The sequence below is a fragment of the Podarcis bocagei genome, assembly GCF_964188305.1.
Source record: "Podarcis bocagei genome assembly, chromosome: 9".
NCBI classification, from domain to species: domain Eukaryota; kingdom Metazoa; phylum Chordata; class Lepidosauria; order Squamata; family Lacertidae; genus Podarcis; species Podarcis bocagei.
In genome coordinates, this window is record NC_138134.1 from 69254376 (window position 1) to 69276905 (window position 22530).

The window sequence follows — 22530 nt, forward strand, 5'->3', positions numbered from 1 at the left end:
TGAGAAGAATCCCAGGGCCAGACAAAGAACCCTGGAGGGCCAGAAGCTCCCACCCTGCTTTATGACACTGCAAAGGTACAACCCTCCTCTTTGTAGCCTTGGCAAACACATTGCTTTTCTCCCCTGTCTTCTGTTGCCAGCTTACAATATAAAAACACAAGAATATATAACAAGGTAATGGTGTTGAACAAAAGTCTTGTTCCCTTATGGGGTACACAAGAGCCCTTATAGAGTCTTTTGTAGGTTCTCCATTGGTAAGAGAAAATAACAGGCCAACCAGACTACCAGGAAAAGCAATCAGGTAAGGCATTATTAGATAACCTGGCAGACAGGAGATAAACAAAGCACTCAGATTTCTGTTGTAGATCGCCTTTTCTATGATGTAGGTATGATGTATCTGGGGGTGGTCTTGGGGCTACACCCCTTCTGTGATGTATGTATAATGTTTCTGGGGGTGGTCTTGAGCTCCAGAGTAGGGAATTTCAAAATGTCTATGTAAGGGGAGGCACACGTTCATTCTGGGTCCTCCTCCGCTCTCCTGTGTGTTGCAACAACGTTAATAAAGATCAGGCTTACTAGCTGCTTTGCTTCTCAATATTCTCTGGTTGGCCTCTGTTATTTTCTCCTACCAATGGAGAACTTACAAAGGACTCTATAAGGGCTCTTGTGTACATGGCCATAAGGGAACAAGACCAGGTTTTGTTTACAACAATGGACAAAAACAATACCACCCCATCTCTCACCCCCGAGAAAGGACACAGATCGGCCTGTGAGAAAAGGAAGATTTTTGCCTGGCACCTATGCTGGTGTCTGCATTGCTCTTTACATCTCTGAAATGTTGGTTGAAGGTGAATGTGATGAAATCTGTATGGCCGATCTGGGTAGGTCTGCGCAACCAATTTAGATTGAAAGGCAAGTTCAGTTGAAAAGTAACCAAATGTGGTTTTTATTAGCAAAACAAAAACCCAGCAACAATGCAGAGAAAAGGGTATCATGGAAATAAAAACCATTCGTCCCGTAACAAAATGACCAATGCTCCAGAATACATAAAAAGGCGAGTTTCAAGAAAATGGGTTGACAGCACCAAATGAGATTTACTCAGAGCAACTTAAAAGAACTTTCTCTCAGAATGGGGGAAGTATGCATATTGAAAGGGGGTAGGACTTGTATGCCTGCAGGCCTCAACACTTGAACATTTGGTGACAAACAGCAATATGCAATATCCATGTGCCAGCAGTTGTACAATTTAGGAGAACATATGTGTGCTTATTGTCTCTTGTTTCAACAGCATTGCAATCATTATTCGTATAGCAACACTAATGTGCAGGATGCTCTGTACTACTACTGAGATGGATTTTCCATGGTTCCCCTACAGTTTTGCCAACGCCATGCATAATAATAATTTACACAATGTTGGCATTCCAGCACTAAATAACTTGGCACAAGATCCTGCCTGCCATGGCAGAGTAACTCTCCTGCAGTATCATTTTTGTTACCGTTTTATTCTACCTTTTCAAGGAGCCCAGAATGCCTCTTTAACCCTCACAACCACCCTGTGAGATAGGATAGGCCTAAAGACTTGCCCTAGATCAACCAATCAGCTTGGCTTCTGAGCAGAGACTCATTGTGGTGTAGTGGTTAAGAGCAGTAGACTTGTAATCTGGTGAACCGGGTTCGCATCTCCGCTCCTCCACATGCAGCTGCTGGGTGACCTTGGGCCAGTCACACTTCTCTGAAGTCTCTCAGCCCCACTCACCTCACAGAGTGTTTGTTGTGGGGGAGGAAGGGAAAGGAGAATGTTAGCCGCTTTAAGACTCCTTAGGGTAATGATAAAGCAGGATATCAAATCCAAACTCCTCCTCCTCTTCTTCAAACCCAGGGCTCCCTGTTCCAAGACCACTCTAATGTTCTTCCCCAGATTCAGCAGGCTGCTGTGGGCCCAGAGGTTTCAATGTATGCAATGAACTGCACCACCCACATTCACTTCAGTGGAGGTCAGGGTTCGTTGGTCTGAATGAGGAGAGCTCACAAAGGCAGGGGCTCTGTGCATTCAATGGCATTGCGTATCAGGCTCTGAAGTGGGGCAACAGGCTAGACCTTGTACACAACATCCTGGTAGCGAAAGCTCCAGTCCCAATCTGTATGATGGTTTTATGCCAACACAAATGGCCTTTCTCCACCTAGGGTCAACCCACTCATGTGAATCGTCCAACAGAATGTTCACTTCATTGTTCGACAAGCCCTGGGGAAAGTCTTCAGTCCAGGGCACACAGGGGAACAATCTGAACACAGGTCAAAGCATTCACAAGACTTCTTCAAAGCATCACGGATGTTGCTTAATTATGAATGGCAGAATGCTGATACTGTGAATAAACGGGCCAGTGTGCGTCTGAGGGAAATCCAATACTGCCTGTTGGCATCGATCAAAACATATACAAAGTGATTGCGTGAATCAAACGAAGTAAAGCAACGGTTACAGGTCTTTTGACACTTTCAAGTGTGCATCTACAGAAAATATATTGGCAATCTCAGCCAGGTGAAATATTCCACCACGGTCCGTCAGCTTCATAATTGTCCCAAAACCAGCCGCTATGATGAGACTGTCACAGCAGATTTGCAGCAGACAGACCAAACAGTAATGAGATTAGGCACACTGCATACAATGCATTTATACCCAACATTTCTGAAATCAGAGTGGTTCTTCTTCAATATCCACAAATATTTGCTCATCTCCTATGGAGGTCACTGTATTTAGGTATGTGCAATCTGATCTTCTGTATGCTTACTCAGGAACTAGTTCCTTGTTGTCAATGGTATGTATATCCAAGAAGGTATGCGTAGGCACTAACAGCAGAACGTAATTGTTCTACAGTCCATTCCAGGCACTGAAGTTCCAATGCATGTGTGAAGCTCCCTCGTGAAATGATTTCCCCATTCATGTCAAGGGAGGGAGCCAACCCACAAACATATACTCCTTTCCGTTTGTACGTTGGCTCACCCCACTGAAACAATTGAGAAAGCCTGCTCTGCTTGGATTTCTGGGTGTCCAATGGAACACTCATGGAATTCTGGACTGGAGAAAATTCAGAAATGTATGACAATTCAGACATTTGAGAAATTAACATTAAGTGTTTCTACGGAGGAAGAAACCACTTCTTCTACTTAAGTGGAGACCGGCTGAATATTACCCAGCACATTTTTGGCACTAAATAAACAATGGGAGATAGCCTGCTATTCTGAATACAACTTAGTTGGGCATCACCAAATATATATGGCAGTGGTAGTTCTAGTAATAGTGGTGATCAGATCTTACTTTTGCTCAAAGAGAATGCATTATACATTTGGCTTAACATGTTACCTGCACCATGACAGCAGGAAGGAAGGAAGGAAGGAAGGAAGGAGAGAGAGAGAGAGAGAAAGGATAATTAGCAACTAAAATGAACTTTAAAAGCTGAGACTTCTGTCATGTGCGACTGGCTCAAAGAGAAGCCCTTAAATTACTGCCCGCTTCCTCTAATGCTGCCGCAGCGTGCTTCACTTTCACTCAGGAGCTGGAGGAACCGGTGTGTAGATATGGTTGAACCTGAGTTCCAATGTGACTGATGCAATAGTGGCTGCGAGAGGAAGCAGTGGACCACAACAATTACCTGTTGCTTCTTCCACCTCCAAAGAAGCCTCATTTGCATTTGGCACCCTTCTAGTGTTTAATCAACCCCATTGTGCAGTGGAAGATACAGGAAATTGAGCACTGGAGGCTGGATGGGTGTGTGAATGGAATGCTGTCATCCAAGAGACTCAATTCAGCGCCTCAACGCAGGCCTGCTTCTCAGTGAGGTAGCTCCGTTGCGGAGTGGAAGCGTGCAAAGACGTGTCGCTTGTTCACCGCTCAAGCAAACAATGACCAAAAAGGTATCGCTCTTCCCTTTCTCTCCCCACCACCCACGAAGACCATTACAAAAATATCAGGGATGGTTTCTTTTTTTAAAAAACCAACAAACCATAGTTTCCCCCCCACCCCCACCCCGGCTCCAATTTCCTGTGTACAATTTATAAAAAAGATATTACAAAAAAGGAAAAAGGAAAGTTGTGCACGGGCGACTAGACTTCTGTTCCGTCGTGTAAATTGTTGTGGACTTTCACCGCCAAGTTCACCTGCTTAATCTTTGCCCCTTGGGCCTTGTAGGCCCCATCGCTTTCACAGAGTACGTTCAGGTTCTTCACGGTGCAATACTGTCTGTTGACGTTCTTCTCGACGCCCTCTGTGCTCCTCTTGGCGGCCTCCACTTTGGTGTTGAGAGGATACTGCTCCACGGCGTCCCTTGACACCTTTTTCTTTTTCCTGTGCTTCCGACATTTCCTGGTCACGAAGCAGAAGACCAGGAGAACCAGCAGGAGGAGCATGATGGCCGCGAAGGCGCTGCCGATGGACGCCCCCGTCTGCGACAGGGAAGCGGCGGCCACTGCCTCTTGCTGCTCCAGGTTGAGAGACTTCATGTTCGTGCCATTCTTGACCTGGTCTCCTTCGTTGTCGTAGATCAAGGAGTCATCTAGAATCAGGCCAGCCTTAGGGCCTGCAAGGTCCCGGCGGCTGCGTCGCAGCTGCTGCACCAGAGAACGTGGCACCCGGGGACCCGTGATGGTCTCAGGGCCGATGACGTAAATCACTTGGAGGTACCACTGATGCCCGGTTTCCACCTGTTTGAAAAGCACAAGGAGCACACAAAAATAAACTTTAAAAAAAGTCTTCACTAGATGCTTCAGTGAAAACCCTCACTGCTCAGCCCCCAAACCTAACTTTTCAGTTACTGGATAAAGGGAATTAATCGTTATTTGTTTATTCCTTATGTTTTGATAGCACCCCCTTGAAAGGCACTTCCAGTGATAAAGATACAACAAGGAGCACTCAACTGCAAATGGAAAGGAGGGAGCAGTAGAATTCCAAAAACAGAATTATAATTCCAGACAATTGCCCTTCGTAAGCATATTACTAGACAGCATCTTAAAAAGCAGAGACATCACCTTGCCAACAAAGGTCCGTATAGTTAAAGCTATGGTTTTCCCAGTAGTGATGTATGGAACTGAGAGCTGGACCATAAAGAAGGCTGATCACCAAAGAATTGATGCTTTTGAATTCTGGTGTTGGAGGAGACACTTGAGAGTCCCATGGACTGCAAGAAGATCAAACCTCTCCATTCTTAAGGAAATCAGCCCTGAGTGCTCACTGGAAGGACAGATCCTGAAACTGAGGCTCCAATACTTTGGCCACCTCATGAAAGGGGAAGACTCCCTGGAAAAGACCCTGATGTTGGGAAAGATGGAGGGCACAAGGAGAAGGGGATGACAGAGGATGAGATGGTTGGACAGTATTATCGAAGCTGCCAGCATGACTTTGAGCAAACTGCGGGAGGCAGTGGAAGACAGGAGTGCCTGGCGTGCTCTGGTCCATGGGGTCATGAAGAGTCAGACACGACTAAACGACTAAACAAAAAGCATATTACCCAGGAACATTTTCCCAAAGGCATCTATGTGAAGCGGTTGTCTGACAGTCATGCTCCCTTACATAAGCGTATTCAAGAAACAGATGCCAAACTTTAGAAAAGTTCCCTTTCATTTTCAGATTAATTATATATATATAAAATTTGGTTTTCCAAATTACAGTTTTATAATCACATATCCAGCATACAACATAAAGACAAGATTCCATAGAATCTCCTGGACTTCCCTCCTCCCCTTTGTGGGTCCTGTTGTTAATCATTTCCTCCTGCATCTTTTATAATAATCCAAATCGTTTACCTCTCCATTATATCCAAAATTCACCATTAAACTACAAGTGTTATTCCAATCCAACCAATATTTTTAACTGTTTACAATGGTTTTTAAGGTAAATTATAAATTCCCCCCATTCTTTATTAAAATTTTGGTTTTCCTGATTTCTGATTCTTCCGGTCATGTTTGCCATTTCAGCATAATCCATCAACTTAATCTGCCATTCTTCTCTGGTCGGGACTTTATCTTCTTTCCATCTCTGGGCCCAGAGAAAAGGACAGATGCTGAAGCTGAGGCTCCAATACTTTGGCCACCTCATGAGAGGAGAAGACTCCTTGGAAAAGACCCTGATGTTGGGAAAGATTGAGGGCACAAGAAGAAGGGGACGACAGAGGACGAGATGGTTGGACAGTGTTCTCGAAGCTACTAACATGATTTTGACTGCGGGACGCAGTGGAAGACAGGAGTGCCTGGCGTGCTCTGATCCATGGGGTCACGAAGAGTCGGACATAACTAAATGACTAAACAGGAACAACAGGTATAAACCCATTTAACAGAGGATTGACGCTACTCCCTTGGGCAGATGAACCACCTGCCCACAGTGCCATCTCGTCTCATCTAAGAAAAATGGCAGTGCCTATGAGCACACACCAGCCTTTTTCTACCTGCTGCCCTCTAGATCTTTGGAACAACAACTTGCATCAGCTCTACCCTTGCTGTGATGACTGGGGCTGATGTGAGTTGCTCTGCAAAACATCTCAAGGGCATCATTTTGAGCAAAGTTGGCATACCCAGATCCCCCGCTCCCCCTCAATTTCCACACACCGAGCAATGAGAAGGCATAGATTCTGGTGCTCCGTTGCACAATCAATTTGTAGAATTAAAACCATGACATTTGCCTGGGACATTAACTTGTATCCTACTCACCTTGTAGAGGGCATCCACCTTCATGATGAAGCCGTCCACTCCGGGCATGCTGCTGACCAGGTGGAAATCCGGCATCTCAGAAGCAAAACAGGCATCGAAAGGTACATCGTGGAAGTATTTGTCAGTCGCTTCTGGCTGAGTCCTGTCCTGGAATTGGAAGGGAGCAGGAGCCCATGATCAGAAGGTAAATGGAGACAACATGCTCTTAAGAGAGCAGGCCTACAGAGAAATGCGTCATTGTCCAAAGATGGCTCCCTGGAGAAGCAGGCAGCAGGTTGGCCAAAGGGGAGAGATACACAACTACTGTGTGCTGATCCGTATCTTTTTTCCTCCTAGCTAATTGTCCCAATCTATTAAGTTCAGTTTGTTTAACGCAAGTTCTAGTCCAACAGGACTTTTGACACTTGTGTAACTACTGTCAGTCTGCATTTCTTGGTGCAGAAAGTATTGATCTGATGTTTAGAGATCTTTCCTGTTCTAATTAATTCAAGAGGGTTCTGGAATCTTCTCTCTGTGAAAGAAGCAGAAGGTTCATGATGTTTGGGTTATTCCTTCCGAGAAGCAGAGTACAGCTGGTTTAAACTGGTTCTCTAATCTCCTTCTATCAAGGTTATGCTGACTATAATAGTAAGGCCAGAAGGAGCCTGGGTTTCACTTTCTCTTTCTATCTCTTTTCCTTCTGGTGTGGTGTTCTCTACATAGTATGCTTAGTGTTAAGGTTTAGACATTGTAAGTTATTGTAAGTTTAAGTCTGCTTCAACTGGATTTCTTATGGACATTGCCAATCCTGAATGTATTGGATTTGTGACCATTATACTCATTTGCCTTCAGTAGCAGTCAAGCTCTGCTGGATGAAATATAATTGCCTCTGGTCTATTTTTTTTTTTTTTTTTTGAATCCTGCAACGTGTTTAAGTTGTTACTCTGCTAACTATACAGTACATTGGAATCTACTCTGGATCAATATTGAGTAGAATTTCAATGACAACTACAATACTAAAACCAACAGAACTACTGTCTGGGGAGAGAGGAACAATGATCAGTGTGGTGTTTCTTCTTAATTCACCACACTTCCCGCTTCTCTCATGGAACTAACAGTAATTTACATCTATTTAGGACCACTGGCCAATCGAGCCCAGTGCTGTCTGTTCTTGATTGGCAGCAGTTCTTTGGGGTCTCAAGTAAAAGGGCCCTTCTCAGCTCTGATACCTGAAATTAGAATCACAGAAGTGTAGACTTGGAAGGGACCATGAGGGTCAATTCCCTGCAACACAAGAATTTTTTTGCCCAACATGAGGCTCAAACCCGTGACCCTGAGGTTAAGAGTCTAATCTTTCAACCTTTTTTTTCAACTTCAGATGCCCTCCAGATGTTTCGGACTACAATGCCCACTGTGCTGGCTGCGGCTGATGGGTGTTATAGTCCAGGTGGGCAAAGTCTGGTCTAATTCACCTTTGAGGTCGCTTCCAGCTCCACGATTCTATTGACATTTTGCTGTCTTTTAATAACGTCCACCTGAGGCAAATTTGATCTTGCCTGATGCTGGGGGCCAGCCTTGGGGTTTAGCAAGTAGTTGCACTGCACTGTAGTAACCTATACAGTGGTACCTTGGGTTAAGAACTTAATTCGTTCCGGAGGTCCGTACTTAACCTGAAACTGTTCTTAACTTGAAGCACCACTTTAGCCAATGGGGCCTCCTGCTGATGGCGCGCTGCCAGAGCACGATTTCTGTTCTCATCCTGAAGCAAAGTTCTTAACCCAAGGTACTATTTCTGGGTTAGCGGAGTCTGTAACCTGAAGCGTCTGTAACCTGAAGCGTCTGCAACCCGAGGTACCACTGTAACTTGGTAAATGTATCTTCAGAGGATCCCCCCTGGATATCTTTTCTGTCCCCCTGCCAGACTTGTGGTACAGCGGCTGTCCACATACACCCTAAGCCCAGGGTGGTTGCCCTTCAAAGCCTTTCTCCAATACGCTAGAGTTACACAACGTACCAGCAGCAGAAATCTGTGCTTCAGGTGTTTGCTCGGTTGGATGCAGCCATACTGCGGACCCTCGTTATAGATGGTCCCCGTCGGGTCAAAGAAAGGCACGTAACCGTCCTTCCCTGTGCAGAGATAGACTTTTTCCAGCTGCAGTTTGTAGGCAGAGTTGAGATTCTGCTCAGGATTCCACATCACGCGGCCGTAAAGGATTTGGCCTGAGGAAAGAAAACACACAGGGCTCAGGCTGAGTCAATATTTGTATTAAAACATATATATTTAGAGAGACCAAGAGTTTGTGTTATGAAAGAGGAAGGAAAACTTTTCTCTATGCCATGTATAATTTTATAAGCTTCCCCCATTTTCATCTATTTATTTTTGACAAAGTAATAATCAGAAATAAATAAGAATAAAAAGGCGCACCCCACCAACGAGACCATTCCATTGCAACTATCCAACCTCCCAAAATTTCAGCACCTCTGGCAATTGTTTGACCTCTTTCCCTTTTAACAGTACAAATTCTACAAACACCCTTTCCATGTCTCCTCAAAATCATGTCTCCCCCCATCTTAACCTTAATGGCGCTTGCTAATTTATAAACTTTTATCATGTCGCCGCTTACCAGCTCAGGTTCCATTTCATTTAGACAACAGCTTTTTATCACTGCCCCTCCTTTTTCTGCAGTTTCTGCTGGGCAACAGGTGATGACAGGAAACTGCCACACAATCCAACCAGGAAACGTAAACCCTACCTTTTGAAAAAGCTCCTTTATAGTCCATCTCTGCCATGGACATTTCCGATTTGGTTGGGTCCATCAGAAACACTTTTTCGTTGTTGCAGAGCTGAAACTCCGTGTTCAGGGAATACACCACGGGGACCGGGCGGTTAGTTTGCTGGAAGGCAATTGGGATCAGAAATCTAAACAGGGGAGAGGAAACAAGAGAGAAATGGCCCGTGAGACAATTTCAGAATTAGGGCAGAGTGGAAGGCACACATTTTCCCCAAACTGCCCTGCCCTACTCCCCTTTGCAGCCCCACAATCAGGGCCGGATTTAGGTTTGAGGAGGCCCTAAGCTACTGAAGGCAATGGGGCCCTTTATATGTCCAGCTGTCCTTTGTCAACAACAAATTGTCCCTGTTTTTTGTGTTGAATGTATGCTATATGGTAATTTATGGACCTAATAGGTATCTAAAGCCATTTGCACATGTTGCCCTGCAACCAGTCCAGGCAGAATGTAGGCACCCTATATATAGAAATGAGCAAACCTGTGATATTTCAGGGAGCAGGCTAGCAGGTGGAGCCCATGACTTACATCATAGGAGCCTTCACAACACAAAACACTGTTGCTGTATGAAGGTGTTATTTTATTTGTTTTTTTTATCTTATATTTTGGAAATGTACATCCACTTGTTTTTTCCTGGTGGTACCTCGGGCTAAGAACTTAATTTGTTCTGGAGGTTCATTCTTAACCTGAAACTGTTCTTTACCTGAGGTACCACTTTAGCTAATGGGGCCTCCTGCTGCCGCCGGAACATGATTTCTGTTCTCATCCTGAAGCAAAGTTCTTAACCCGAGGTACTATTTCTGGGTTAGCGGAGTCTGTAAGCTGAAGCGTCTGTAACCTGAAGTGTCTGTAACCCAAGGTACCACTGTAATTTTCTTGGGGGCCCCCAAGAGAGTGGGATCCTAAGCTATAGCTTGTTTGGCTTATACGTAAATCCAGCACTGCCCACAATGGCCGCTGTCAACTTGGACAACTGATACCGTGACACCGATTTCCCTGTGCGCTTTTGCCTCTAGGTCTATCAACAACCTGAATGTGGCCCCCACCATGTTGCCCAAGAGGCAATACGGCCCTGAAATTGAAAGAGGCTTGTTGTTCTTAATATAGCTCATGCCTCCTACAAATTGCATGTCCCCCCCCCAAAAAAAAATAAGGCCTGTTGCCCCAGAGCAAGGCTAGTCATGCCCCCGCCTGCTCCACTGGATGGGTTGTTTATTGGATTTGGCCAACACTAATAAAATGGGAACATCTAGCATTATTACCCTTCCGGGAAAGAGAATAAAATTCAAACCGTTTCCTCCCCTGCCCCGAATGCTTTCAGTCTGACTGCTGGTGTGCTGGTGGTGTTAAGCATCGGCTCCGTCTTTGAAAATAACCCAAAGAAGTCTTTTTGAAGCGCAGCACAAAGGAAAGGCTGTGATCCGAAGATCACAGATTTGAGCCTGCTGTTAGCCTGCACAGTGCCGGATTTCACACGCCGTGTTGGACTATCAGCCAGATGCATTTGCAGGAATGCTGTCAAAAGCTTTGTTTGATCTGAACAAAACAGAAGCACCGTCGTGCAAAGACGGCTGTGCCAATATTTCCTCTTGGAGCAGGGAAAAAGAGCACTGCACATCTCAGGAATTGTATGATTCCCGAGTCTTGGAAAAAAGGGTTTAAACACATCTCCCTCTTAAATTTCCCCCTTTGTGTTTCTCATTTGTCTGAATGAACCTGCAAAGTTCTGCTTGTCTTTTACGCTAGCGACCTGGACACATAAAAGACGCAACATTCAAATAAGAAATCTGTAAACAACCAATGAAATCAAGCTGCCCAAGAGGCCATGTAATCTCCTTCCTTCAAATGTTTCCTTTAAACTGTTTACTGTTTATTATATACTAGCAAAGTGTCTGTCACTAGAAGTGGGGATGTACTGTATTTTTTGCTCTATAAGATGCACCAGACCACAAGACTTACATAGTCATTGGAGGAGGAAAACAAGAAAAAAATTATTCTGAATCTCAGAAGCCAGAACAGCAAGAGGGATCGCTGTGCAGTGAAAGCAGCAATCCCTTTTGCTGTTCTGGCTTCTGGGATAGCTTTGCAGCCTGCATTCGCTCCATAAGACGCACACACATTTCTCCTTGCTTTTTAGGAGGGGAAGAGTCTTATAGAGCAAAAAATATGGTATTTGCTAGGATGCCTTAATGGTGCAGTGTGCTTTACAAGAAAGGGCTTGTTGAATAACACCCACCCCACCACGATTGTCACGAATGAGTTTTGCTTGCCGCACACTCAGCCTCTTGACCCCCCTCTGCTATTGCCTCTGAGTCTAGACTGCTCTCTGCCGCAGCCTCTCTCTGCTCACTAAACCCTGTTGCCTCTTCGGCTTCCGACTCCTCCCAGTCTGTCCCCTCTTCTCCTTTTGACCACTGATCAATCCCCTGGCTCTGAGCCTTCTTCTCCTGGAAGTTCTGCTGATGGTGCCTCCAACCACTGCTCTGAATCCAGCCAGTCCACTCAATGGCCAAAGAAGAACGTGGCACAGTTGGGAGAGTAGAATGGGAGGAATCGCCTTTTGCATGTAGGAAAAGGTGTGCAGGTATCTGTGTTTTCATCTCTCTCTCTCTCTCTCTCTCTCTCTCTCTCTCTCTCTTTCTCTCTCTTTTTTTTTACTGATGAATATCCCCAGGCATGGTAAATCAAGCCACAAATAAAATAAGCATCTCCTTACTTTTCTGGAGCATGAGCAGTGCAGGGTAAAGGCTTGTCTCCTGGATCAACCCATGATTGCGTGGGCTGCACTGTGCATGGTATTAAGTAGATGGTGTATTCTCCCGAGTAATCCTTCCTGGAAGCAGAGAAGAAGCACCACAGTTACTGTATTGATTTGTATTGCTATTTATACCCCGAAATCCTTTGTTTAAGGACCTAGTAAGTTTGGCCAGGAGAACAAAACAAACACAGAAATGGAACAGCCTTCTGGGCAAACAATTTACCAGCAGTGTTTGAACCACATATAGGCCAGAATATAGGTCATTGGCTGCAGCTTGATCTCTAAAAAAAAACTTCAAGTAGGGCCTGGTTCTTTAATCAGAACAACTATAGATGGCTTTGGGCATCAACAGGATTTGTGTATCCTGTTGCTACACTTTTGGGTAGCATCTAAAGTGGCAACTCACTGCAGAGAAATGTGCATCTTCCCATGGGTTGGATAGGTGAGTTGCCACTTCAAGAATTTGATCAAACACCAAAAGAAGATGAAGAAGCCTCTCTCACATGCAATCTTCCAGGTAATGCTCGTAAGAGATTCCGCCTCCTGATGCTCCCTGCTACAGATTTGTTTTCTTTAGTGCACATTTTCTCACTTCGTAGATGCTGCAAAAAAGACCTCTTTGCACTTCCCCGCACAAGCGGCGGGAGCAAAGTGTAACCACTGCACGACCTGATTGGCTAAAATAGTTAAGGAGTAGCACCAATTTCTGTATTTGTGGGATAGAATTCTTAAGAAAATAATGCGGCTGGCATACTATTCAGCCATCTTTAACTTCCCAGTCCTGGGGCTAGGTGGAGTGGAACAGGTCCACATTCACCAGTTTTATTGATGCCAATTAATTTCTAGCTCACCATCCCTTGAAATTAAAGAGAAAGTTCAAATCTTAGGTCCTATGTCTTCTCTGCTCTGCAACTTTGGTCCAGCAGGCAGTTACAGAGTGTGGAAAGGACAGCAAATCAGAGAAAGTTGCTCTCATGGAAGGAGAGCTGAACAACAGCCCTCTCAAGTACAAAGAGGCAAGGAGTGGTTCCATAATCCCACGGGAAACCTATTGCAATGAGCAGACTCAGCCATACTCCTGACTAACCTCCAGACTAACCCCAGAAATGTCAGTGAGGCAGTTAGGTGTACAGAACCCTCAACTGCCTTTCAAAACCACCATTCCTCTTTTGCCAGGAGCAGCCTTTATTTTCTGCCTCAGCCTTTGCTTTTCTCCAGCAGAATTCCCAAAGCCCTTGTCCCCCAAATTCCTAATAACTGGCAAAGCCCACCCTCCGTCCCACACAGTCCCTCCAAAGTCCTAGTGCTATGCATTAACTCATTCCAGAATCATTCCCCTGCTGCCCTCAACCCTATTATGCCCCCCTTGGTTCTGCAAATTCACCCTGACAGAAACCTAGCACAAAACTGAAGACATCCTGGGCAGCAGAAGGATGGCAGCAGCTTCAGTAGCAAAACATGGGAGGTTTGGTTTTTTTGTGTCTTACCTGCTGTAGGAGCTGGTTGCTCTCCAGAGCTGATAAGGGGAATCAAAAGTCTGGCCACTCCACAAAAGCTGCAGGTCAAACTCCATCCCTCCCAAGTGATCAGGAGTCATGATGAAAGACTTTGCATCTGGCAAAGTGTGGTGTTCCATCACAAAGTGCCCTGCATAGAGAGAGGAAAACGGATGTTCTCATTGATGACGATAATAGCGTTAGCATGATTTTGCTTAATCTAAGGCTCAAAAGGATTTAGCTTCTGAGTAATCGTTGAATACCAGGGCTTAGCCCTGGAACAAGTAAAGGCAAAGGAAAAAGGTGTGCCTTAGAGGTTGTAGGGTGCCATCAGGAACAATGCTGTGTTGTTTTTTAACACTCGATTGGGAGCCGCCCAGAGTGGCTGGGGAAACTCAGCCAGATGGGTGGGGTATAAATTATTATTATTATTATTATTATTATTATTATTATTATTATTATGGGTGGTGCTGTGGTGTAATCCACGGAGCCTCTTGGGCTTGCCAATTGGAAGGTCAGTGGTTGGAATCCCCGTGATGGGGTGAGCTCCCATTGCTCTGTCCCAGCTCCTGCCCACCTAACATTTCAAAAGCACGCCAGTGCAAGTAGATAAAAAGGTACCACTGTGGCGGTAAGGGAAACAGCGTTTCCATGCACTCTGGTTTCTGTCACAGTGTTCTGTTGCACCAGAAGCAGTTTAGTCATGCTGGCCACATGACCCAGAAACCTGGACAAACACCAGCTCCCTCGGCCTGAAGTGAGATGAGCGTCACAACCCCATAGTCGCCTTTGACTGGACTTAACCATCCAGGGGTACTTTACCTTTTTAACTTAGGGTGCCATCATCCTGCAACAACCAGCACCTGTCCATATCTGGGATGAGGCGTAAGAGTCAGGGATTCTAGAAAGTGTTACCTTCATCCAAACAGGTTTCCTTGAAGAAATCAAGAGCTGTTTACCTCGGAACTTGGCATGAGTCTTGAACTCAATGACTAGCCGACCATCCTCTCGAATGTAGATCCTTATTATCTGTAGCCTAGCAGAAAGGACGCTGTCGGTCTGAATGCCTGGAGGAAACAAGAGAATCAGCTGCCTCCTTCACAAAGGGATAAAGGAGCATTAATCAAAGTGCACTGGTCCTCCTGTCACAACCCAGCGACAGAAAGAAGAGAGCTAAGCCAGTTTTCACAGTTGTACTTTGTTCATTTTTCCAAGAACGTGAACAAATACAACAAAAATAACAAGTACGGTTCCTGTGACCAACAAATCATCAGAAAAAAACACTGCAAGTATAAAAGAATGGGAAACAAGAAAAGGAAAGGGGGTGAGACGACAAAGTCTGGTGAGTCCAATCCTATCTAACTTAGAAAGATTCTGCAGAGGTTTCTATGAGTAGCTGGGAGATTTTCCCTCTCAATGGACTCATTTACAAACAAGAGAAAAGGAAACCAGCAAGTGTCAAAGGTCCCAGGTTCCTTATGACCCCTAGCACTGAAGACTGAGAGGATCAGAGATCAAAAACAAGGGCTTCAAACATCCAATGTAGGGTCTGATTCAGCAGGAAGCATACTAAGTGTGTATGAAAAAGTGTTGGGCCCAGTTGCAGAGGCAAAAGACCCAAAGAGGGAGACTTGGGACCCGCCCGTTTTGTAATTGTGGAATCTTGTCAAAAAGAATATCCCAGGATCGGTCAACATTAGGACACTCCTACCACATGTGGAGAAAGGTCCCCCTAGTTGAACAACCGCGCCAACAGTTGGGCAACATCTCCTCCTTCACATAGATCAGTTTAACTGGTGTCCACTGCCATCTATGAGTTAGTGCAGCTTCCCACATTGTTTCAGATGTGGTTTTAAAAGGGGGTGGTGTCAAGTCAAGTCAAGGGTGGTGGTGTCTCCCAAATCTCACTCCCAAACCAGCTTCAGGCCATTAAAGTCCCCCTAAGCATTGGGTTTTTCATTTGATTTAATATTTGTATTCCTCTTTTCCAACAACAAATGCTGAGCTCAAAGCGGCTCACAATCATCACCATAGCATTATTTTTAAAAAAAGAAAGAGTAAGAGCACTTTGCTATATTTTGGGGGGTGGGGTGGGGTGGGTAAATGATATTTATTGAGTTTTCAATTTTAACAATCCAATCAAACCGCATTATATATTCCAAATTATACAAATTATCCAATAATCAAACACTCCAAATATTGTGCCAAATTATAAATTTTTGGGTGGGCTTCCCGTGCTCCGAGTTCAAAGTCCCCCTGCACTTTGCTATTTTTAAGCCTGACAAGGGTCACTTATTTATTTGGGCTGCAATCCTAAGTCTCATTAAATCCAGTGGCTTCTGCATGCTTTTTGTTGACAAGGCTGATCTCCAGCCTTGGAGTTCAAAGTAGCAATGTAGGGGTCCCAGATCCATCTAAAGTCTAACCAGACCTATATCCCACTTAGCACCACAAGGTTCCTGCACCCCATGCTTTCAACTCATGGGACCAGACACACCAGCAATGTTGCTTCATAGCACACTTTTGCGCTACAACCACTTACCTGTTCTCCAGAGGACTGTGTCATAGAAGAAGGAAAACTCCATCTCAGTGTGATGTTCCAGAGAAGCCCATCCTCTAGGCGCGGTCACATAAATGTAGGAGACGTAGAGAGGGACATGGACTGTCAGGAAGGACTGAGCTGAATCGCGAACCTATCAGTGCACACAGAGTGAAAATGTTTGCATTTTTCCCCATCCAGGCTTTCCTCCAAAGGAGCTCAGGCAGCATATATGATCTACCCAGTTCTTCCTCAGGGAAACCTAATGAAAAAAGGCTTGGCTGCGGCTAGAACATGAGGCTCTTAATCTCAAGGTCATGGATTTGAGACACACGTTGGGCAAAAAGATTCTTGCATTGCAGGGGGGCTGCATTAGATAACCCCCATAGTCCTTTTCAACTACAGTGGTACCTCGGGTTACATACGCTTCAGGTTACATATGCTTCAGGTTACAGACTCCGCTAACCCAGAAATAGTACCTCAGATTAAAAACTTTGCTTCAGGGTGAGAACAGAACTCGTACTCCGGCAGCGCAGTGGCAGCAGGAGGCCCCATTAGTTAAAGTGGTGCTTCAGGTTAAGAACAGTTTCAGGTTAAGAACAGAGCTCCAGAACGAATTAAGTACTTAATCCGAGGTACCACTGTGCAATTCTACAAGACCAAGAGAGTGACTGGTCTAAGATCAACCAAAGAACTGAATAGGTGAGTAGAGATATGAACCCCATCAAAGTCCAGCACTCTCAAAGTCCAGCACTCTGTCAAGGGGGTTTGGTGACCTGTGGCTCTCCAGGTATTGCTGGACTACAGCTCCCATCATCCTTGACCATCAGCTGACTGGGGCTGATGGGAGTTGGCGTCCACGATCATATGAAGAGTCACAGGTCGGATGAAGTTGACAGACTATGCAGAACTGGATAAATTAACAGGGAGGATTCGAAACCTGTGGGACCAGATATTCTTAGAAGACTGGAGTAAATGTACAAAATATATGAAAAGTAATGGTAATGAACAGATTACGCTAGTAGGTTTGCAAGAAGTTTTGTAAGGAGGGCTATTTGAAATATTGAAAGACTATGAGGAGATTTAATAGTTAATGATAATTAAGAGTAATAGAGAAATTAAGAAATGCAGAATAAGTGATAGAGAATGGAAAATCATCAGAGGTGTTTACGGAAGTCTAAAATATTGTATAAGATAAGAAATAATGTTATATGTCTGTTGGAAATGATATGCCAAAAAAACCAATAAAAATGTGTATGTATATATATGTGTGTGTGTGTGTGTATAATGTATATGTATGTGTGTGTGTGTGTGTGTGTGTGTGTGTGTGTATATATATATATATATATATATATATATATATATATATATATATGTAGGTTTTGGTGTCTTCGGGTGTCTTCCCGTGTAAGAGTTGGGGTGTCTAGGCGACGTTTCGACGAGGTCTCACTCGTCATCTTCAGGCTGGTGCTTTCGGCTTCTTGTTACTAGAACAGAGCAGGATCTCAGTGTTTGAGTTCCTATAAATACTGTTGAGGGGGTGTGGTGTATAGCCTCCAACGTTCTGGGCAGAGAGGAAGTTCCCAGGTTAGTGTGCCTTTTCTTCTTTTGTTCATTAATTACTTGAGGGATATCTTGAGAGATTTCTTGAGTGATATTCTGAGTACCATTTAGGAGGGTCATTAGGTGTGAATTAGTTGCTAAAGCTTTCGTGTCTTGACCTCTTGAGCTTGTGAAGAGTTTTTCTGAGAAGATGGCTGTACTGCACTTAGTTGTGCTCTGTATACACACACACACACACACACACACACACATATGTTGGGAAAGATGGAGGGCACAAGGAGAAGGGGACGACAGAGGACGAGATGGTTGGACAGTGTTCTCGAAGCTACAAACATGAGTCTGACCAAACTGCGGGAGGCAGTGGAAGACAGGTGTGCCTGGCGTGCTCTGGTCCATGGGGTCACGAAGAGTCGGACACGACTGAACGACTAAACAACAACAATGTATATATATGTGTGTGTGTGTGTGTGTGTGGAGAGAGAGAGAGAGAGAGAGAGAGAGAGAGAGAGAGGGAGAGTCATAGTCCCCCTGCTGTAACTTCTATGCCACACTGGCATTACTAATTCACCACATTTACTATTAATTATGATTGATAAGTCTTGAAAAAACACCAGTGTTCCTTGACTTCATCATCAAACCTGGTTGCTACCTTTGGACACAGACATACTGTTAGGTAGCAGAAGCCCCAAGGCCACACAAACTGAAGGTAAAGGTAAGCGTTTGACCCCTGTCTTACTGCTCCAGAGCTCTGCGATCCTTGGTTCTCATGATTTAGGTTTATGCAATTTATAAATCACTCGCCACTAAAAAAACAAAACAATCCAGAGTCCCAAAGCAATTTAAAACCAAAGTAAAGGACGACAATAAAAGTCACATAAACATGATTAAAAACAGATTTAATCTGGCATTCGAAGATCTTTTGGAAAGAGAAAGAAAACACTTTGGGCAGAAACTAACATTCAAAGGCAAGTGTGATTATCCATTTTAGTACAATTCCTGTGCATATGACAGCATCAAGCCACCTCCTCCTTTACGGAAAAGCCATAAAAGAAATCTGAAAATCCACTTATTTTACTGCTGATTAATAAAGCAAGCATGGCCAGACACCCAGGTGCCCTTTTTATCTTCATCTCATAACGATTTCTATAATTGAGGTGACAGGTGAATAGGTTTCTGCGGCTATTAGCATCACAAAGTAACTATGGTTTCATTCTTCTCCAGTATCGCTGAATGTCTCCTACTTTAAGGCCATGGTGGTCTTTTCATGCTCTCTACAGATCCTGAAATGGAAACAAATGATCCCGGGGTATAGTCTGAAGGTGTATGATGCCACCACCTTGCTGAAGCTAAGCAGGGCTGGCTCTGGTCAGCGTCTGGACGGGAGACCTCATGGAAGCCACAGGCATCCACTTGGATGCCATGACAGGAGAAAGGTGGGATATATGCAGGAAAATAAATAGCTAATAAATAAGCATGCATCCTGCGACTACTTGAATTCCAAAGCCCCGTCCCACACTAAACAGGGGAGCCCCTCTGACCCTCAAGAAAATGTCACCAGTTGCAAACCAGTTGAGATTGCTTCTACTTGGGGGTTCCTGAGCCAGTACGTTTCCAAGCACAATTCAAAGTGTTTGTGCTGACCTTTAAAGCCCTAAACGGCCTTGGTCCAGTATATCTGAAGGAGCATCTCCACCCCCATCGTTCAGCCTGGACACTGAGGTCCAGCGCCGAGGGCCTTCTGGCGGTTCCCTCACTGCGAGAAGCCAAGTTACAGGGAACCAGGCAGAGGGCCTTCTCGGTAGTGGCGCCCTCTCTGTGGAACGCCCTCCCATCAGATGTCAAAGAGAACAACTACCAGACTTTTAGAAGACATCTGAAGGCAGCCCTGTTTAGAGAAGCTTTTAATGTTTGATGCATTACTGTATTTTAATATTTTGTTGGAAGCCACCCAGAGTGGCTGGGGAAGCCCAGCCAGATGGGCGGGATATAAATAAATTATTATTATTATTATTATTATTATTATTATTATTATTATTATTATTATGCTCCTTAGTGGAACCGACCTCCAGCAAAAGCAGAGTTTGCATTCAGCGGCCAGGACTTGAATACAAGCCAGGACTGCAAAGGATGGAGCAGCTCCTCATTCTTCTTCTAAAGATTTCTAGTAACTTCCAGGGGGGTCAGCCCCACTGAGTTGTCAAACGAGTAGGCCTGTTCTGGATCTGGCTCATGAACTAGAGCCAGGTCATCACCCCTGCCTCTTTAGTAGGGTCCAGCGGCACATTTACAAATCGAAGGGACTCTTGTTGGTACCACAGAATGCCAGTTTCACAGAAGAACAACCGATGATATTTACTGATGACTTCGTAACTTATAAAGTAGCACTATATGCGTCGGCAGCTAAAAAGATCAGGAGAAAAGAACTAAATAAAATAGCGGTCAATTGCAAAGGTGATTTGGACATTTAAGCTGGCACATTCTAACTGAGAACCCCTTGCTATTCTATGGTATGCAACAAATAATTTTTAGGAGAAGTGAACGTGGTTTATTGTATCTGCAGTGCCTGATGTTTTTATGGTTTTTATGCTTATTGTTGCTTTTCTTTTTGTTCCCATTGTGAATGATGCCATGGCCTTTGGCTAGTGCAATAAAGTTTATGACGATGATAAACTGATGATATTCCGAACCGACACCCTTGCCCCGAAACTGGCAAAATATCTACACCACTTCCCCAAAACCAAACAGATAAAAAAGCAGGCAGATGCCTAAAAAAGGAGGGAGCGAAAAGCCTTCCAGAAAATCATTAAAATCATTTGGGAGCGGCAGAGGGTCTTAACAGGGCCTCAAGTTGGGGCGGGGGGTGCCCTGGTGTCCACAGGAATCATACAGTAGCCGCCAGAATAGTTCTAGCCAGCAAACAGAAAGCCAAGACAGTACCCTCTAAATAATAATAATAATAATAATAATAATAATAATAGTAATTTATTTGTACCCCACCCGTCTGGCTGGGTTTCCCTGGCCACTCTGGGTGGCTTCCAACGAAGATCAAGAATACATTAAAACATCAGTCATTAAAAACTTCTCTGAACTTATCCAAAGAAGAATGGATTTATAAACCAAATGAATACACAGAGTTGGCAAAATTAACAGCAATTATAAGCTCTCAAACAAATCAAAATTTAAAATCAGAATGGAAGAATACATGGAAAAATGCTGCTCTAAAAAGAATATGTTAATATGCATAAACGTGTAAAGGAGATGTGTGAATATAAATATACAGCTAGCAAGTATAGATTAAGTATGTAAGTATGTAAAGGTGAAAATAAAATCAGAAATGGTTGTAAGAGATGAAGACGAAGGTTTATAGAAATGCAAAATGAAATAATTAAATTAAAAATTAAGGAAGCCGAGCCGTGGTGGAGGGAGGTCACGGGAGTGGGTAAGGTGTCTTGTTTTAGTTTGCATATACAGTGGAACCTCGGGTTAAGTACTTAATTCGTTCCGGAGGTCCGTTCTTAACCTGAAACTGTTCTAAACCTGAAGCACCACTTTAGCTAATGGGGCCTCCTGCTGCTGCTGCGCCACCGGAGCACGATTTCTGTTCTTATCCTGAAGCAAAGTTCTTAACCTGAAACACTATTTCTGGGTTAGTGGAGTGTGTAACCTGAAGCGTATGTAACCCGAGGTACCACTGTATAGCATGTGTGTTTCTATGTGTATTTGTGGTATCTGTATGTCTTTGTTCATGTATTCCCCCCATAAAATATTTTTAAAATTAAATTAAAAAATTAAAATTAAAATTTGGGAGGGGCAGAGGGTCTTAACAGGCCCCCAAGTGTGTGTGTGTGTGTGTGTGTGTGAAGGTGTTCTGATGTCCCCAGTATTCATACTGGGGACCCCAGCATTCACAAGAAACCCAATAGGAGATTTTCCTGACTGGCCCCCAGCTGGACAGCATTACCTGGAAGTCGGCAGTGACCGATCCTCCGCAGACGTCAATTAATTCTGTCATGTCATAGTACGCGTCAAAAGTCCAGATGCAGCTCTTTAGGTTCAGGTGCTTGTACAACTGGATGGTCTTTGGCTCTCTCACACTAGGGTCAAACTGGTAAGGTCGATCGTACCCAGGTCCCAGAACGATGCTATTGTAGGTCACTTCATCTAAGAATCCAGCTTCTGGGATGGAAATCAAGGGATACATCAAGGTTTCACTATGTTACACTTCGGTTATACATCAGATCTGCTGTGAAATATATTTCATGTGTGATATATCCAGCCAACATGCTTAACTCAAATTAATGCATGAAGGGGTTAAGACCAGAGAGTAAGCTGTCCTGCCAGGCTTAGCTAGGCCACACCCCCTTACCTTGGGAGGAAGATCTATCAAACTCTTTGTTCTCCCAGTTACCACCTTTATTCCACCATGTGGACCTCTCCATTAAGGATGTCTAAGGTGGATGCTTCAAGCTTAGACCGCATGGCTTTAAGAAGCCACCTTTGTGTTTCTATACATATAATTTAGAAACACTTAGCTTTAGGAGCTAACCTCAGTTTTGCTGCCTGTCTTTTCTTGCTGCTGTATGGAAAAGCACAAGAATCTAACATGTGAAGATTTAAGTAAACTATTTTCAGTTTACCAAACATGTGGTCTCTTTCTATGCTAAGGGAAGTGGGAAGCTTTGGAAGAATCTCAGAAGGGGATAATTTAAAGGTCC

At 44.3% G+C, this 22530-nt stretch overlaps 1 protein-coding gene across 2 annotated transcripts in view; it reads right to left on the minus strand.

Moving 5' to 3' along the window:
- Positions 1–917: 917 nt before the first annotated feature.
- FRAS1 (Fraser extracellular matrix complex subunit 1) overlaps positions 918–22530 on the minus strand; it is a 390698-nt gene continuing 369085 nt past the window's right edge. For both annotated transcript variants that reach the window (XM_081206862.1, XM_081206861.1), the window contains exons 65-73: positions 21777–21991; positions 16256–16406; positions 14673–14780; positions 13705–13864; positions 12176–12292; positions 9426–9592; positions 8687–8892; positions 6694–6840; positions 918–4695 (exon numbers count right to left, since the gene is read on the minus strand). In XM_081206862.1, coding sequence (XP_081062988.1) covers positions 4099–4695; positions 6694–6840; positions 8687–8892; positions 9426–9592; positions 12176–12292; positions 13705–13864; positions 14673–14780; positions 16256–16406; positions 21777–21991 — 1868 coding nt within the window. In that variant the 3' untranslated portion in view covers positions 918–4098. The remainder of the gene's footprint in view (positions 4696–6693; positions 6841–8686; positions 8893–9425; positions 9593–12175; positions 12293–13704; positions 13865–14672; positions 14781–16255; positions 16407–21776; positions 21992–22530) is intronic.